The following is a 19,669-nucleotide window of genomic DNA, read 5'->3' as shown; positions in this document are numbered from 1 at the left end:
TCTCTAACTGGTGGGGAGGTTGTTATATCTTTGCAGGTGGTCTCCTCAATACAGGAGCTCACTCTGCAGGTGGGGGGAGAGATATAGGAGCGGTGGAGAGTGAACTCAAACTGGGTGTCTATTGTCTTGTGTAGTTTGGGAGATGATTGGATGATGGGGTGGGTGCAGTTTTCTCTGGGGTGGAGTCGGGTGGGCTGCCCCGGACTCTGTGGGGCTGGGCGGTGCTGCTGCTGCGGGCCCCGGTCCGGATGGGCCTGGGCCCCCTTGCCCTGGTGGGTTCCGGAGTGTGGGGGTGCCTACTGGGGTCAGTGGGGGAGCTGGCCCCAGGGAGGGGCCGCTTGCCCCTCCCTTTCTTCCCTCCCCATCCTCAGCTGCCTCCCTATTCCCGCTCTACCACACCCAACCACACACGCAGGGCTTGGGGTGCAGGTATGTCACCAGAGTGCAGGAGAGGCACTCCCCCTCTGTCCCCTTCTGGCCGCCTGTGCCTCAATTTTTTTCTGCAACCTAGACATCCACATTACTCACACTCTCACATAACACATACATATAGGGCCTTGGGGGTGGGCACGTTTTACAGCATCCAGAGGATGGTCGGTGTACTCCAACCCACCTCTGGCGCTGGTGCCCTACCCTCAATTTTAAATGCATTTAGGCACTAAGGGTTTTCGGGAGGAGCCGTGCTGCTCTCTGAGAGGAAGCAAGTACCATGCTGTCCTGAGTTTTAAATGCACTTTAGAACAGCACACAGCAACACTACATATGAGCGGGCGTAGGGAGGTTTGAGGTCTTCACTCACCCAGGTTCTGTTAGCCGTCAGGGCTGGGGGGCTGGGAGGAGGTGCTGGCCGTCAGACTGGGGTCTGGGATGCGGGGCCTCCCTGCTACTGCAGATAAGGAGGTGATCCGCTTGCCTCCACCCCAGAGAGAAGGGTTACATCTCCTGGGTCTAGGTGCGGCTTGCCCCTCTGAGGGCGGGGGTACCTGGACCTGGGATATAGAGTATGTTTGGGGAGTGCGACTGTCTGTGCAGTGTCTATTTGTGTCTGTCTACACTAGGGCTGCCACAAACGATTATTTTGATAGTCGACTAGTCACCGATTATTTTTGTGATTAGTCGACTAATCAGATCATCATCCATTGGAGTAAAACGTACAGCTTATTGCACCAGCAGCATTTGCTCTTATATAACTATCATTAGCTTACAGCTTTAAGTGTTTAAGGTATGTGCTAACTAAAAATAAAGACAAGATGATAGTTTATTAAATTTGAATGAAATTTGCAGATTGTCTCGGTGAAGTTTAATAAACTCCTTGCTATCTAAAATATAACAGGACACCGGAGTAAATTCTCGAGCATCTCACACTTCTGATAATCAGCTGTCTGCTTGACATTTATTCAGCTGTGTAAAAACTATAACTTTAATCTCAGCCAAACCGATTTACTCAGGAACAAATAAAATACTAAAAAAAAAAAGCCAAACAATAAAATTTTAAGTTATCTAAGTGACTTATATATCATGTTTAACCTGAGTAGCAAAAGACAGCGGTGGGTTTGAAAACGATTTGCCGGAGTCCGGTGTTCTCACGGCTCTAGTGAGCCTAGCCCCCAGCTAGCTATCGAGCTAGTGGGTAACAGAGGTCTCCGAAAACGTCGGAGCGCTTTTGAAAGTATGTGGTGTCTTGATAAACTGAGCAGATATTTGAGGTTTACACAGCTACATTCTCGCCTGAAAATATGTTAAACTTTTATTTTGTGACCCAGAAAGAATAATAAGAGTAATATTAAAACTAACTAGCTGCCGCCATTGTTGGAAACTGAGCTGGGCTGCGCTATGAATTCTGGGACACAGCTTCTTCTTCTTCGGGGTTTAACGGCAGCTGGTATCCTTGTACATGCAGTGCTGCCATCTTCTGTTTCAGTCCGTTATTACACTCTTAAATCCTACTACTTATTCCTGCGTCTTTTGTGATCTTACAAAGCTTCAAACGACGCGTCGACTATTAAATCAGTCGTCGACGATTTTGATAGTCGACGTAATCGTGACTATTCGACTAATCGTGGCAGCCCTAGTCTACACGTTGGGTGAGTGCCGAGTACTTGGTTGTGCATATGGATTGGGAATGCACGTTTGTGTCTGCGTGTGCCTGTTCGTCTGTGTCTATATGTCAGGTTGGGTCTTAGACTCAACCTCTCAGGCCCTCTAAAGTACGGAGGCCTATCTCCCCTCACCACACTCCCTGCCGGTGGCTGATGCCCTCAGACGTTGGTGTGTTGGTGGTCCTTGTCGTCTGGGGCTGGGCGCTCATGTATGTACCGGCTCACTCCTGGTGGCCGATTGGCGGGGCCGGGCGCCTGTGGCCCGGCTGGGCTCCTTCCGGGGGGGTGGGATGCCCTCTGGCCTCTGGGCCTGAAGCTCGGTCCTCTCTGGCACAGCTGGCTGCCGGCAGAGCCCGCGGGCACGCCACTGCAACCCCCTCTGGCCTCTGCTCCGTAACTGCGGGGTGACCTCTGTTTGGGGCTCTACTCAGCTCTTCCCAGGAGGGTGGCACGGTCCCCCCCCCTTTGGTGGTCCTCCTTGGGTCCTTGTACTCTGGGGCCTCTGGATATCTGGGGCCTGGATCTCCTCCATACCTGCTTCATACCCTGGTGGACGGGGCTATGGCTCCCCACACTCCCTAGCAGATCGTTACATGGAGAAACCTTTGGAATACAAGCATGCTGATCCACACAGGTATGCACACAGGTGTTCACAGACGCGGACTACACCTTCTTGGCTGCTGCCTCAAAGCACATTGTGCGCTGTCTATCTTGCGTGCTGCACAATATCGTTTAATATTTAGTATCTACTGTTATCTACTGCTAGCTAGTTTATTGTGATGGTGCTGTTTTTTTTATTATGTTGCTCTTTGTTGTTTGCTTTCTCTTCTGTTTTTTTTTCTCCATACAGGTGATTCAGGTGTTTTGTTTGTTTTTTTTCTTTCTTCCCCCCTTTCTCACCGTCTCTTCTCCCCTTTGGTTTTCTTTCTCTCCCTCTTTCTTTCATTCTTTCTCCCTGTCCTATCCCCCAGTCATGTCTGTCCCGTTTGTAGCAACCGAAAATAAAATAAATTCATAATTATAATAAAGGTCAATCAAATGGACCAATATGGCAAGGCCATGATGATCCACTTGGTAAAATAAATCCGCTTGGCATCTTTCTTGGCCTTAAGACAACAATTCTGATGGCTAAAGATCCAAAAGGGACACAAAAAAAAAAAAAATCTAATTCCCAAGAGAGACCTGGCATCATGGCAACAAAAGTCAAAATACATGTACCACATAAGTACATAACATTTAAAACAAATACAATATCCCGTACAAACATGTGAAAACTATACAATAACAGATCAATTGAGAGCGACATTGAAAACAATCACACTGAGTAAAAGAGTTATTCTCTTGTTCCTTTAAGATGGACTTAAACTCCCCCATGGTAACCAATTCTGATCATTTCAGTTCTGCAGGAAGCAGGGGCAGCATATTTAAAAGCCTTTTTCCCTAATTCTGTTCTGATTTTTGGGACAATCATTTGTATGATATTGTGAGAATGTATTGGTTGTGGTTTTTACACATATAAACACATAAATAAGAGGGAACCAGCCCAAGGAGAGATTTATAGATAAAGACCAACCAATGGGAAAGTCTGCATATATACAAAGATGGACATTTACCAGCAGCATACAAAGAACAATGATGTTCATGATTTCCATAGCTAGTGATAAAATGTAAAGCACAATGGTAGACAGTATCCAACCTCTTTAGGTAGTGCGCAGGTGCAAGTGTTTTCTCACTTGGAGGGAGAAACAGGATTGATTTCTAAAAAAAGTTACTTAGTTTTAGTCTTACCTTAGACACATACACACAGTTTCACATAATCAAAGAGTGAGTCACCCCTCCCCCATTACAGCTATATAGACGAGTATTCTTATGAGCTGCAGTGAATATGCAGTGAACACACACCACTATGACCAGCTCTAAACTGAGCTGGGGCTCATTTTACACTGAGGTCAATCTACTATTCACTTCTAACAGTGTACACCAGCTATAAGCCAAGGATAAAGGAAACACAGTTTTTTTAGGTGTGACCTGCTCTAAATAGCGAAAGCAGCACGGTGACTGCAGCAAGCAGCATCAATATGAATTCCCAGTATGCTCTGAACGAAAAGATAGGAAAGGTCAGAGCCTGCATTCATCTTTTCAGTACAGTTTTTGCTCGCAGCATCACCTTTTCCTGCTTTTATTCCTCCATGTCCTTGGCCTTTTTCTTGTCTCTCTGGGGTAAATAAATGGAAGTCTGCCACGCTGTGCAGCTCAGCGCTGATGACATTTTGTTATCCGCTGCGGTCTGCTGCTTTCACTCACAGTAAACCACTGTCACTCATTGCACACGCTCATAATGCTGTTTCTCCAGAGCAATTAAACTCGTGTTTATTAAAAAGGCCTGTACACGATGCAAATAATTATTACCAGGATACAATATTATGTAAATAAACTATATGAACCACAAGCTGGGTCTAGTGGGGGGTTTATTAGTTTACCCTTGTAAATACTGATTTTTAATGGGTGAGACACAGAGGTTAGCAATTTGCCAAACGAGCCATTATTGAGGCTCTGTCTCATTTCCTCAAGTGATGGCTTCTCCCTGAGTCATCATCTTATCTTTGCCCGATCCTCTCCACCGATTTACCCACTCAGGATTATGACAGCACTGGATGGGCTGCTGAGAGGATAATTTCTCCCACTCGCACTTATGTGTTATCTACATTATCTATCACAGAGGTTGGGTTTAGTGAGCCTGCTAAGGAACACTAAGAAATACAAACAATTACATGCTGTCACTGCATGGGCTGTGTGCAGTAAAGCATCATCATCAACAGCATATTTACAGTGTGTGTGTGTTTTGAATTGGGTGACATGTAGCAGAGCTAAATAGCTGAGGTGTAGCTTTGGTGTGCTAATTTACATGTTCAAAGTTCAGTCAATATTTTTCACGCATCGGAGGATAACTAGGAAATCTTTCTTTGTCATCTACACTATGCATACGCTGTGCAAGAAACAGTGAGTTTGTAAAATAGTAATAGTAAAAAAAATCATAATAAAAAGAATCTGAAATGAATCTGATCTACAATAATAAAATAATAGAGTGTACTTTTCTTTGTATGTGTAGTTTGTGTTTAGTGAAGACAATAAGAAGGTTTGGTGTATGTGTGTGTGTGTGTGTGTGTGTGTGTGTGTGTGTGTGTGTGTGTGTGTGTGTGTGTGTGTGTGTGTGTGTGTGTTCTCTGGAGTCAGCATGGCAGATGGTTTTGTGTGGAGGGTGTGCTGGGAGAGCAGCAGCTGCTCTCACTGCGCCTCTTTCCATTCTTCTCACCATCACCCCCACCCACACACACAAACACACACATAAACACATACAGTGCTCCTGAAAAATACACCAGGATCACCTGACGGAACTAGACACTGATCCCCTCCATTATTCATCGGCTGACTGAGTGCAGCTACATGACCACCCTAATATGCTGTAAATTCCTAACACAGTGCTCCCCTGGCTTTACTCGCTTTCTAACTGAGTTCTGGTTTTGCACTCGCCTCTGCAACACAGTTCTAGTTTGTCATACAAAGAGCGCCATGTGGACAATGACATCATTCTCAAATTACGAAAGGAATAAAGGGCTCAGCGACGAGCAGAGCGAGTGCAGAAATAAAAATTAAGCATTTTTAACTACTCTCCCATCCCAGTGCCCATCTTTTGTGTCAGGCTCTCCCCCCTCACTTCTCTCCCCTTCACCTCTCCTCTGAGAAGGAACTTCAAAGCAGCTCTGAAGTCAGTGGAATAGAGGAAGGGGATCCCTAGGGGACACACACACACACACACACACACACACACACAGAGTTCACACACAGAGAGCCCAAAGATGGCTAACAAGCAGTCACATAGTGCCCTTTGAACAGTAAGCGTGTGACAGCCTCAAACGGGCCCGAATCGAAAAGAGTGTGGCAATTTTTCACAACCGTATTGACTTCAATAATCCAGTTTCATGTGCCTGTTTTATCACATCTCTCTGTGTCTCTCACACAAATGCTGACATGTACATGCCAGCTCTCAAAATCTGGTGCAAAAGAATCCACTGATTCTTATGGATAATAATCCTGCTAATTTCTAAATTCTAAATTTATTAGTAATACTTCAGATGGAAACTAATAAATAAAACATTCTCTTATTCAGCAGTTATCACTCCGCAAGGGACCAAGTTCATTAGAAATACCCCCCCCCCCTCTCAATTTTCACAGAAAAAAAGAAGCCTGGATTGAATTATTCAGATTCAGATTTTACTCCTTGATCTAAATTTTATCCAGTGTTTTTTTGCTTCTTGATGAGGATGAATCTGGGGCTAAGTTCTCTTTGATCAGGAAGATGAAGCAGGTGTTCTCTTGATCTTCCAAGTGGGAGGCTGACCTCAAACCCGGAGTTACATTGCAGACATACTGATTTTGAATCCAAACCACTGTAAGGAAAACTTAATCACTTCTCAATGTCAATTGTGATTTTAAGAGAACATTACAAGAGAAAGAACTGCAAACTGATGCCGTAAGCCTAACCTCGGCATCTTCAGCAATACACAAGAGATTCCCATTCTGATTTTGTTGTCAGTGTGAGTCACACTCTATATCTGCACAAGCCTTCTCCAATATTTGTTGTGGATGCAGTGTGAGCTACCTTAGAGGAAGCAGAATGGAACAAAAATAATACAATCTCCCATAGAGAGTAGCATTGGAAATATACAAAACAAACTGCACATGATCGTACATGGGCTCTGCTGCAACATTGTAAAGAGAAAGAGACAAAATATCAAACGCAAACTCCTGGAAGAATCAGTCACACAGACAGGGAGATAATGTATCTGTTTGGGTGTGTGTGTACTCAGAGGGGGAGGATTAAAAATGGATGTGCTTTTAACGTGGGAAGAGCGGCATGCTATTTTGTCAACCTGAGCGCCGTGGCATAGGCCCTGCTGCGAGGCCAGAGGGCGGGAGAGGGGATTTGCTTACGAGGGAGAATTAATCTCAGGTAACCTTAACAGAAGTGAGGAAGGCATTGCATTCTGCTTACCAGTGGGCTACTGCAGGCTTTCATGATGGCAACAACACACCGCATCAAGTCGATGATAGCCTTTCAAGGACTGCAGCCAGAGTAGCGTATACTGGCTATCGTATCAGATTCTTCTTCAAACACAAGAAGAAGTCAAATGTATAATTTATTTTTCATACAAACTGTTTTGTCTGTATCAACCTGTAAGATTGTGAGTTGCCTGAAAACCCACGCTATCGACTTACCCCATTTCAAGCAGGCACCTATCTACCTGGTGACACCTATCATACTGTAGCCAATACTTGTGCCCTGTGTGGGTATAAACACTATGGAGCTGTGGTAACGTCACTTTTTGGGTATAACAAGACTGATACAATGAGTACAATGGACCAATTTAGGATGTAATGTGAAACTTTGGGTTAAGAGGTTTGGGAATCCTTGTGTGTGTGTGTGTGTGTGTGTGTGTGTGTGTGTGTGTGTGTGTGTGTGTGTGTGTGTGTGTGTGTCTGTGCTCCACACCTTTACACACACAAACAGCAGTCAGTTAAGGGGAGCCACTGATAGCAAATGTAAAGTGGACTGGATTAATCACTATGGAGCACAGTTGGACAGACAGGCTGATGGACACACATTGTTGCATTGTTGCTTGATGTAAGGATTCCGCTTGTGTATGCTGGTCACCATACGAAACCTCCCCTCTTTGCAAGTAGTAATTTACCAACTAGCCTCGTTCTAAGTAAAAGTGGTAAATGGACTGGTTCTTATATAGCGCTTTTCTACTCATCTGAGCACTCAAAGCGCTTTACACACTGCGCTGTGCACTGTGCTGCTCTACTTTAATTAAGTAATCAGAATAAAATTAAACCATTCCAAATTCACGTGCAGATTTTCTGTGTGGCAAAAACTTCTTCCTTCCAGTTTTACATCTCAAATTATGCAGCGTTTACTTCAAGCCATGGCTGTCTGGTACTTTTGTTAGATTTGTGCATTGTCTTAGTTACTCTAAAGAGGGATAATAGCAGGGATTCAATTTGTTACCAGCACTTTATTTGCTTTGTTCACACATCTGTTGCATCTTTACAGCTTGTCATTATGAACACACTAAGGGGAAAATGGAAAGCTCCAGAATAGTGAGAAGGGTCAATACACAGTGAATGAAGATAGTGATGGAATGAAAACCAATGCGGTGTCATGTAATTACACCATTTAAGCCTCTTCTGAGTAATGAGCTGCCTATGATATCTTTGTGATAAGTGGTGATATGGTGGGGGGGTCTAATTTTTCCACCATTTGATCTCCCGCTCATTTCATCACAACTTTACAGATTATGTAAGCTAGCTTCACGTGCTCAGAAGAAAACAGAAGTTTTTTTTAAAGAGGTGTCTTAGCATTCACCATGCCCACATAGTGAGGCAGTGAAAGTGAACTCTTTAGCTACAAATAAGTGGATTCAGATTTAAGACAGTAACTAAGCCTGACAAGGCTTTTAAATAAAACATTAAGCGTTACCACCTGCAGTCACACCGCCAGGCCCTTATCGGCCAACTGAAGTAGGATAAGCAGATTCAAGGAGAATCGGAGAGTGATGTATCGGGCTGATTTTTCCTGCTTCTTCTGACTAAAAATTATTTGCCATGCCTCCAGTTGTGCTTTAAGTCTCTTTATAAATATCATCAGATGACTGCGTGAGACAAAGTCTGGTTGTTTTGCTTCAATGCTACTTACCCTACCCTGTTTCTACTCTCAGAGTTTTGGCTCTTTGGGAGATTGATTGATTGATTGATTGATTGATTGATTGATTGGTAATTTCTTTCAAACATGTAAACCAGGGGTGCTCAATACGTCGATCGCGATCGACCAGTCGATCGCAAAGGTAGTATTGGTAGATCGCATGGCATTAAAAAAATAGATGCCAGCCTATCATCCATCCCGTCACTTGATTGATACAGGGAAGCCAGTCAGATGACATCAGATTTTTTTCTGACGCTTAGGTCGCTGCGCATGCGCAAACAGCAGTGCGAAGTGTAGTAAAACTGACAAGCTAGTCAGCGAGTTAACTCCAATTTTTAGCTCTCGGTTTTTTCTCTTAAACCTGGCCGTCAGCAGCTACTGTCCGGACTATGCATCCCTGGCTGATTCAATTCAGTGCAAGTCATCAGAGTAAACTCAGGTAATGACAAAAAATTTACATAGTTAATTGTGTTGTGAAATATTGGATATTGCGGTTATGCATGTATATACATTGTAGATATAAAGAATCCTCAATATATTTATAAATAAGTATATGTTTTGGATTTTTGTAGTGGGTAGATCATTTTGACTTGGTCATTTTATAAGTAGCTCACATGCGGAAAAAGTGTGAGCACCCCTGATGTAAACAATATACAGGTACATTTAGAAAAGAAAATAAGAGAGAGAAAAAAAATACTACACAAAAAAATGAATACATTTCAATATAGCTGCCGTTCTGATTAATTTGCATGTTGAAACCCATATGGAAAAGATATATATAAATCTTATAAGGTTTTTATCTGTCTTATATGAAACTTGTATGAAAAGCATACAAGAGTGAAAACACATATAAGATCCCTTGAAAAATTATACAATGAAACTTGTATGTTTTGTATACTTACTAAAAAAATATATGAAAGTAATGAGAAAGTGGCCACTTTCATGAGTAAATCATGTGAGCCTTATATGATTTATATATGATTTACAATAACAAAATAACGCTGAAAACCGATAAAAACCCTGAAAACTATACATTTCACACCTGAGCCTCAACTCTCGCGGCCTGGTACCAAACGACTCACGGACCGGTACCGGTCCGAGGCCCGGGGGTTGGGGACCGCTGCCTTAAATTATAGCTTCCTTCTTTCAAAAAAAAAACATACTCTGAATATTACCTGGCAGTTCTTTATTTTTTGCTTTGAATAGAATTTGTGCTGTTTGGAATTTCACTAGATCGTCAATTTTCAATATTTCAGACTGCAAAAATAGTGAGTTTGTATATTCCCTATAACCTGCATTGTGGATGATTCGAATTGCTTTTTTTTTTGAAGAGTAAAAAGTGAATGTAATGTGGTTTTATAGTTATTGCCCCAGACCTCTGCATAATAGCTTAAGTATGGTGAAACCAGTGAACAGTAGAGAATATGAAGTGATGTCCTGTCTAATACCTGTTTTGCCTTGTTTAGTACTGCAATGCTTCATGATACTTTGGAATGAATATATCTTACGTGAGCTCTCCAGTTAAGTTTTTCATCTATTATTACCCCCAAAAATTTATTTTCACTGACTGAATTATTCAAATTTAATGATAATTTGTTTTTATCAAGCCAGAACTTCACTTTACTTATTTCATTAGTCATATCCTCCCAAAAACTCTGCAGATCATCACCAGAGCAAAAAAATGTTTGTATCATCCACAAAGAGAACCATTTTTAATACTTTGGACATTTTACAGATGTCGTTAATGTACAAGTTGAAGAATTTTGGACCCAAAACTGACCCTTGGGGTACACCACAAGCAATGTCCATACATAAGGAGCAACCACCATTTAATTTCACAAACTGCTTCCTATCACTTAAATAACTCCGGACCCAATCTAAAACTACCGCTCTGACACCATAACGTTACAGTTTTCTTATTAATGTATCATGATCTATTGTGTCAAATACCTTTGTCAAGTCTATGAATAACCCAGCCACATATTGCTTTTTGTCTATGGAATTTGTGATGTATTCTATTGAATCTAATAGTGCCAATGATGTTGATCTGCTTGATCTGAATCCGTACTGACTCTCGGTGAGTAGTTTATGCTTATCTATAAATTTTTCCAGTCGGTTTTTAAACAGTTTTTCAAGAATTTTTGAGAATTGAGGTAGTAAAGAGACAGGCCTGTAGTTTGTGAAATAGTGTTTGTTGCCAGATTTGTAGAGAGGTATAACTTTTGCTATTTTCATTCTATCTGGAAATTGACCAGTTTGAAATGATAAATTACAGATGTATGTAAACGGTTTTATAATAGCCTCAATGACTCTTTTAACCACTATCATATCAATATCATTACAATCCAAAGATTTCTGATTTTTACATTTTTTGACAATTTCAAAAACTTCATTTTCATCAACGGCTGTGAGAAACATAGAATATGGATTTCTATCAATCAGTGTGTCCGATTTTTCCTGTGCTTTCCCAGGATAAGTGATTGTTCTGGCTAAATTTGGTCCAGCAGTTACAAAGAATTCATTGAGACTATTTGCCACAACATCCATATTGTATTCTTCATGGTCATTACAAATGAAATACTTGGGATAGTTCAGTATTTCCCATAATCTTTTAATATTATTTCTGTTTGCTTCACATAGTATTCCTTTTTACTCAATCTAAGTATATTAGGAGAGCAGAAAGAGGAGGAGGAATCAGGACAGCAGCAGGCATGTGTGTGTGTGTGTGTGTGTGTGTCTCCATGAGAGGAGAGTGCAGGGAGGCATGAAGCGGCATGTGGCGATGAGGGACAGTGAGGAGAACCACTGAGATGCTGCAGAGTGGTTGTGGTGCTGGTGGAGAGAGGGTAGGTGGGGACGATGGCGGTGGGGTATCACTGCTCATCTAGGATCAATGTGAATGCAGAGCAAGCAGGAGACAGATGCTTTGTGGAGCCAGAGGAGCCAGAGAGAGAGACGGCAGGGGAAGATAGAGTGGGAGTGAGTGACATTTCTCTCACACCACTATGAGCATCCACATCCTAATACTAGCTAATCCCTCTATCAGCCTCTTACCTCACCTGGGCCTATCTCACCGATGGCAGCGCTGTGGCAAAATGGAAGCCTCCTGCTTTCAGAGATTCAGTCAGTATTTTCGTTTGGCCAGGCCAGCAAGGCGCCGCTCCAAGTCCTATGTAACAGAGTATCAGGTCAGCACCGCCAATGTCCTGTCACTCACTCGACTCCTGCTGGCTTTTTCTTATTGCCCGATCACGAAGAGAGCACTGATTACTGATTCATGGGGTTTTCATAAGGACTGAGGCAAACAGTGATTTGCTATGTGGGCACGGAGAGCAGAGGGATTTGTGAGTTTTGCCCAGGAGCTGCATATCGCAATATAATTAAGCAGCAGTATGATGGATTGTAGGTTTTTGCCATTAGATCATATTCCTTAATTATTTAATTGTTTGGTTTAGCAAGCACAGAAAGATGTCTGTGACATTTTTCCAAAGCCCAAGGGGACATCTTCAGAGAGATGCTTTTGTCTGACAAGCAGTTGTAAAATATAGAATTTACAACCATTTAAAGCTGGAACCACCAAGTCTTTGGCTCATTTCCAGTGTCACATTATAACATTTCAATTTCATGGATTAAAGAAGCAGGAGGGGGAAATTCCGCAACAGTAACCAGACTATCACAGAAGGGATTTCAGTGAGCGTATATTATGCTGTATTCACTCTGTAATATTTAAACATATATCACTATTATGAAGAAGAACCGTTATGACATTTGCTCCATTACACAGGGGGATTTGACATCACCTGGAAAAGGTGATGAAGCCATCATACATTAAAATGTATGATGATATTCACAATACCGACTTTTATATTATATAAATGCTTTAAAAACATGTTTGTTTTTTTTAATAAAAAAAACACAAAAAAAACAAACACTAATCCCTATGGGATCTGCTTCAACTCTGATTCTTCTCTAGGTCTTTCCTACCACACAGTTCATTTGCACACATATAGCACAGCAATACACGTTAGTTTTACAGTGCTATAGATAGATAGATAGATAGATAGATAGATAGATAGATAGATAGATAGATAGATAGATAGATAGATAGATAGATAGATATCTTTCATAAAGTATTCACAATCACTGATAAGGTGTCCCATAGGAAAGCTTTAAGTATTCACTAGTAAACTATACACGCTTACACATATTTCCTTTAACCCAAATGCACATATGCAACCAGAGCTTGACAGATGAATTTGCTGCTGTGTCAGTCTTGGCTAATTCCGCAAATGAACAGCGGTACACCGGAGGCGGTTTAGCCACATAACACGCCACTTGGTTCACAAAACGGTAGCGGAGATATTAAATGTCCCGCAGCCAGGACAGAGGGGAATAAAAAGGAAACAGCAGCTGGTCACAGGGTAGCAAGCGGGCGGAAATCGACGAGTTATAAAACAGCACCATCTGCAAAGCGAGGAGAGGCTGCCCATACGGTCACCCTACAGCTTTATACCACTGAAGTGTCCCTCTTTGTGTCTAATAAACTCGCAATAAGGCGAATACATGCTGTGCAAACAGGACTGGAAGCTAACGTAAACACAGCCTTAATAAGGTCATGCAGTATTTATGAAGCAGGAAGGGAAGGGGAGCGCGTTTTTCTTCTGGGATGCCCGTTATTATCCACCAACTTGATCTTATTTGAGCTTCTTCGAAAACTCTTACCTTTTTTGTAGTCGCTTGACTCGTTGCTGTCGGTGTTTCTGTCGAATATCGCTGGCTAATTTTCAGTATTTTCTGTATCTGGGACTCGGGTTGGCGCTGGTGCTGATGTTAAGCCGTATCTTCAGTCCCACCCGTGTTAGCTAGCCCGCTGCCTCCGCTCGGCTTTGTGGTGCTGAAGTGGACAGCGCACCAAGGAGCTCTGGGAACAAAACCCCTACACTGCGCTTGTCAGACCCTGCCTGCAGCACAGTGCCCTCTATGGATCCGGAGGAGCCACTGCAGCATGGAGCCAAGCACACTGAGTAAGTGAGAGAGACACATAGAGGCAGTGGCGGTCCTAGCCTGTTTGGCGCCCCGGGCGAACACTCCCTCTGGCGGCCCCCCCTCCCCCCCCCCAACACACATACACACACATACATATAAAACATATTAAGCATTGTACATTAACATAAAACTGTCAGAACCATACTGAATTTCACCAGAGAAACACACACACACACACATATGAAGAGAGAGAGAGTATGTGTTGTATGCAAACGGCAAACAGTCAACATAATTCGTCATACAATGAGAACAGGGCAAATCAACAATTGACATTGACTAATTAATATTTAAATCTGTAACATAATGTATTGTTTGGAGTTTAGTCTGTTACTGTTACTATTTTTACCATTTCGTTTTGGAGCAACTGTAATCCACATAATTTCCTTAGTAATAAAGTATTCTGATTGTTTCAGGATGACCTGCCATTATCCAATGATACATATGCTTACCTGTATCTTTTGCTCGTTTCTCCTCCTCTTCTTTTCTATTTTTTCTAAACTGAGCACCTGATGGCTTTAAAACCAATGGAAGATGGACAAGAAAAGTTCAATTTTGCACTCCAGTATGAACACAAATCCCCCAACCCGAGGATTGCCACAACATAACCTAATAGACCAACACCTTAGTTCACAGATTCACTTTGTCTAGGGTTTATTTCTGGGACTTCACACAACCCAGGATTCAAATCATGAATACGTAATGGGCTTGGATTTACAGCATTATGAATGAAATGTGCTCTATTTGGAAGCAGCCGGCCCCCCTCCCCTTTCGACGGGTTGTGTGTGAGACTTTAAATCAAATCAAACTGTAAATTATAAAATTTAAATTGTTATTGATCCCTTCACCCCTGGTCCTAAAGTGTATATTTATTTTCTTACTCTTCTTATATTTATTGTTTGTTTACTTGCACTGCTGTAACTGGAGCCTCGTCGTCTCGTCTCTCTCTCTATATATATACTGGACTGTATAGCGGAGATGACAATAAAGTTTACTTTGACTTCAGCAGCGAGCAGGCGCACCGAGGGCTCTTGCGCTCACTTTTCGCGCATAGAATTTAGAAAAAACATTGGTGCAAATTAAAAGTCTGTATCATGATGTCTGGTGTTTTCGTGTTTGTTGTTTTGTTTTTATTTTTGTTTTATTTTGCGAGTTGGTTATTAGATGCTGTTCCAGCCAGTCAGAGAATCCCCCGCCGCCCCGACCTCTCCTCCCTGTGCCGCAAGCAGCAGGCACACCTCGCAAACGAAGGGCGTCCGTACTCCCAGCAAATGGGCAATAGAAAACCGATCGGTGCCTATGCCATTCCCAATATGCGCTGGCTGATGTTGGGGCAGCATGAGTACGAGCATTTTTTGGGCGACACGTATCAAAAACCGCTACTGCATAGAGGGATGATTCCACAGTATTTCTGCTTGAAGGATTTAATACTAAGCCTTGTATGCCACAGCGGACCAGTTCACTTTCTAATTTTGAAGTCATATCTCCCAAAAGAAAAACTTCACAGCAGACTCATCTGCTGCTTGACACTTCACAGTGTGAAAGCTGTAATGGTGATGGGAGAATTCCCTTTGAATGTTTTAATTTCAAGGTCTTGATCTTCCTTAGGTAATTTGAATGGGGCACAATTTTCCCAATGTGACAAACCAGAAGGATAAAGAAAAGCTTAATACCAGTGCAGAAAATAAACTACAGGCCATGTTTCAATGTGCACAGTGTAGAAACTGTTACATGACATTAGTTGCAAGGGCTCTCCAATGACAATTTTATTGATATTAAAGCTACTGCTCCATCATTCACAAGGGGTCACCACAGTGCATAGGCTCCACATGATTGAGCTTGTCGATTTTTTACCTTGTAACCCCAAAGGGATTTCTGTACCATCCCGGGTCCAAAATAGGTTTCTTTTGCTTATTAGGAGAATGATTTATAATTGACCTGCATAATTGAAAGAGCCAATGCTTATCACACTTACATGTGTGGCAAGCAGGTCAGAGAATAATTTATTATTCAGCATTTTAACAGGTCAGTGTTTTTAAGAGCTCTGGCAGTCAGTATACTCTGCTATAGCTATATATATATATATATATATATATATATATATATATATATATATATATATATACACACACATGGATAACATTTCTATGACTGTTGGGTATACTGGAGTACTTTTTTTTTTTTTTGCAGATAGTGAGTTTTTATTGAGAATCTGATGCATTTTTAAAAGTCTCTGAGCCGAGTGTTTTTTTAATCATTCCACAGGCTGCTCTGTAATATGTGGTCTCCTCTGCCTTCTGAAGGGTTTCCGTTCACGCTGTTCTTCAAAGGTAACATGGGGTGTATATTACTGCCGAGGGGCAGGCTGTAAGGAGTGGTCCAGGGCAGCAGCAGGGTCACCCTGGGTGACAGCGAGTGTGGCTTGCTCGGGCAGTAGGCTGGGATCTGTCAGGATGGCCGTGGTGGTACTCAAGAGACGGAGTGAACTCAGAACCACTGAAGAGAACATGTGAGGAAAGTACAAAAACAAGTTAACTATTCTTGCTATCATGCTGGCTGTAAGTGTGGGCAGTTGAGATTTGCAGGTATATGTGACTCACTGGGTCTTAGAGCAGGCAGTGAACAGTGCTGATCCATCCAGGTCAGAGTGGATCGACAAAGGTCCTCCACACTGGCAGTTGACACCATTCCATTATATGACTCAAACAGCGGCTCCATGATGATACTGAACTGACACCAAGTTGAGGAAAGATGTAGTGATAAAAGGATAAACTTGGCTTTATTTTATATCTTGCTTAATATATGCTTTTTTTTTTTGCTTCAACTGGCTTCCACAGTTTAAATATGTCAGACATTCTTTAAAAATCTCATAACACATGTCAACAATAAGTGGACATGCGAGTGTATGAAACACAAAATAAACCACAGTGCCCACCTTTACTGTGCTAAAGGGACATGTCACTGAGAACAGCACTGCATTAATAAAGTGTTTTTAATGGTTTAATTAATACTACTACTATCAAAAGACCATTCATTTTCATCTGCAGCATATGAAGCAAAAGTGGGCAGACTTCATCAGCTAAGAGACACCCAAATTGAAAATAACTTTGCTTTTTCTAAACTATATACCACACTAAACTAAACTACAAGTTAAACTACAGCTATATTGTTAAATATGAAATGTGTAACAAGCCCAGGCCTGGAAATGTACTGTACCAAAGTGTATTTATTGAACATTATTTGGATTCTCACCAATGGTGTTTTGAAACAATGTGAAATATAGGAATTTCCCACAGGAATAGAGTGGAACATTTACTCAGCCTCCAATTATACTGCTGTCATTTGTTTTGTCTAACCTTTTTTAAGTTTGTGGCATTTTTTTGTTCCAATGAACATTTCACACATTTACATGCATAAGGATACGATCCAGAACTTCCAGTTTTGCAGAGTCTGTGTGCGGACATACTCCCTGAACTTCTCCCTCATGTGGTCAAAGCGCTGGCGTGTGATGGGGACACCGGTGGCTGGTAGCTGCTGCTGGCACGTACTGCACCAAGAAATAAACCAAGTCAACAAAGCAGTCCAGAGCATCTTCATGTCAGCAGGGTAAGATTGGATTGTTGAAAACTGCAATGTCATGGCAATTTGTTTTGTTTTTTTTAATAATTTCTTTGAGTTTTTTCCAGGGATTAATGATTTACAGAATACATCCTTAATGACTTTCAAAAAATACCAAACAAACAAAAAAACCAACCAAAAAAAAAAAAAAAAAAAAGTTTTTCTGAACCACAAATAGGCAAATTATACATTCAGACTGAAATATATACACACAACCTAAACAATTTGATTAAATGTCCCTTAGCAAGCTGCACCTTGACCAGATGTCTTTGGTAACCCTTAACAACCATCTAGCATAACTGTGGCTATATATTTGACCACTCTTCTTGGCAGACTCGGTAGCATGCATTTAAACTGGTTTCCTCACACTCACCGGGTTTTAAAGCATAGTCCACAAATTAGAACAGTGGTGACACACCTGAATACTGAAACTTGTGAATTACATACAGTTGTCTGAAGTGCTGATCTTGGAATCTGCAAATGTTTGTTAATGACTCCAAGAGCTTTTCCCAACTTGTGTAAACCTGCAGTTCACCTTTGATTTTGAGTTGCTTTGACTTTAGATACACCCATTGTTCTGAGTATTGGTTAATCCAATGAGTTCTGTAAAATAAGTTTTTTTATATGCTGGCAAGGACAGGAAGGAGGAAACTACCAGTTGTAGTCCATCATGATCACTAATGAGAAGTTAATATACCTTGGCCTTGACCTTTTAAAAGATACAAGTGAGTGTATGTATATATTTGAGCCTGAATGTATAATTTGACTATTTGTGGATCAGCGAAAATCCTGAACAAATTCAAACTTTTTGAAATTATTAAACATGCATGCTGGGAAATCTTTCTACCCTGGCAAAGGAACAGCTCAAAGAAATCATTAAAAGTATACGCAAACAGTGTTGGGAATACAAGGAATACAACGGAATACATGTACCAGCGTAACATATTTAAAATACAAAATATGAGTAACTGTATTCCATTAAAGTTACCGTTTAAAAAGGTGGTATTTAGAATACAGTTTCTTTGTTGAAATAAATGGATTACATGGTGGTCTTTTCCTGTTTTATATGTAAGGCTATGCCCTCTCTACTTTTGGTAATTCCAGGCCAGTGGAAACCCAAACAAAACACAGATTAAGAGGCTCTAATGCCTGTGTCTCATTCTCACGGCCCATGTCATCCTTACTTGTGGCCCCTAAATATTTACAGGCATAGCCCTAAAGAATGTAGGCTCATGGGCAGTGTAGTCCGTGCTGCAGTGAGAATGGACTGCCATACACGTTATGTGTCTGGCGAGGGAGGAAAAAAAAAGGAGAGTCGAAAAGTACGAGGTGTTACTGACCAGAAACAGGAGATGGAAGCATGTAAATATAATAAGAACCACTACAACCAAAAGAGTGCCTGACCAGCCCACTTGTAAGTAAGCTATTAAGACTCGACAGTACACTGTGTTCGTGTTTTACTCCGAAACAGTAAGTTCCATTGGAGCAACCTTTCAACGCCTCTCTCTGTCTCTCGCTAGCAAAGTTGACCCAGACAACAAAGTAAAGCTAGTTTTCAGTTACGAGCCCGACACGGAACCCAACGTATTAGCTAGAGGTCCCTTTACTGGTGGTGGTCAGAGGGCCCGGTGGCGCCTGTGTCCGGCAGCCTCGCCTCTGTCAGTGCGCCCCAGGGCAGCTGTGGCTACAATGTAGCTTGCTATCGCCAGTGTGTGAATGTGTGTGTGAATGGGTGGATGACTGAATGTAGTGTAAAGCGCTTTGGGGTCCTATGGACTAGAAAAGCGCTATACAAATGCAGGCCATTTACCATTTACCATTTTACTATGTTTCGGAGCCGCGGACCTGTTTTATATATGCGCGGAATAGTTTTCTACACATATGTGAGCATATGCCTGCTCACATATGCAAAAAGTGCAGCCTTACCTAATGTCCGCCCTACTGTTACTCGTTTTATATTAAGATTTAAAAATCTAATTGTAATTGGTATGGCGAGTAACCTTCAGTAATAGTAATCAGTGTTGGGAAGGTTACTTTTAAAATGTATTCCATTACAGAATACAGAATACATGCCCCAAAATGTATTCTGTAACGTATTCCGTTACGTTACTCAATGACAGTAACGTATTCGGAATACTTTGGATTA

The 19,669-nt window shown here is 41.7% G+C and overlaps 2 protein-coding genes across 6 annotated transcripts in view; both read right to left on the bottom strand.

Moving 5' to 3' along the window:
- srrm3 (serine/arginine repetitive matrix 3) overlaps nt 1–13,783 on the bottom strand; it is a 144,940-nt gene extending 131,157 nt beyond the window's left edge. Inside the window, exons 1-2 of one of the 3 annotated variants that reach the window (XM_076888947.1) lie at nt 13,585–13,783; nt 11,917–12,031 (exon numbers count right to left, since the gene is read on the bottom strand). The gene's annotated coding sequence lies outside the window, so the exon portion shown is untranslated. The remainder of the gene's footprint in view (nt 1–11,916; nt 12,032–13,584) is intronic. The other 2 variants (XM_076888949.1, XM_076888952.1) reach the window with 2 other exon arrangements.
- A 1,863-nt stretch (nt 13,784–15,646) lies between these two features.
- mlxipl (MLX interacting protein like) overlaps nt 15,647–19,669 on the bottom strand; it is a 32,044-nt gene continuing 28,021 nt past the window's right edge. For 2 of the 3 annotated variants that reach the window (XM_024803977.2, XM_024803978.2), the window contains exons 15-17: nt 17,329–17,452; nt 16,506–16,635; nt 15,647–16,401 (exon numbers count right to left, since the gene is read on the bottom strand). In XM_024803977.2, coding sequence (XP_024659745.1) covers nt 16,253–16,401; nt 16,506–16,635; nt 17,329–17,452 — 403 coding nt within the window. In that variant the 3' untranslated portion in view covers nt 15,647–16,252. The remainder of the gene's footprint in view (nt 16,402–16,505; nt 16,636–17,328; nt 17,453–19,669) is intronic. The other variant, XR_013100495.1, reaches the window with a different exon arrangement.

This window comes from Maylandia zebra, linkage group LG10 (genome assembly GCF_041146795.1).
Source record: "Maylandia zebra isolate NMK-2024a linkage group LG10, Mzebra_GT3a, whole genome shotgun sequence".
Taxonomy (NCBI): domain Eukaryota; kingdom Metazoa; phylum Chordata; class Actinopteri; order Cichliformes; family Cichlidae; genus Maylandia; species Maylandia zebra.
Note: the sequence above shows the minus strand (reverse complement) of the source record. Positions and strands in the feature narration are given on the sequence as shown.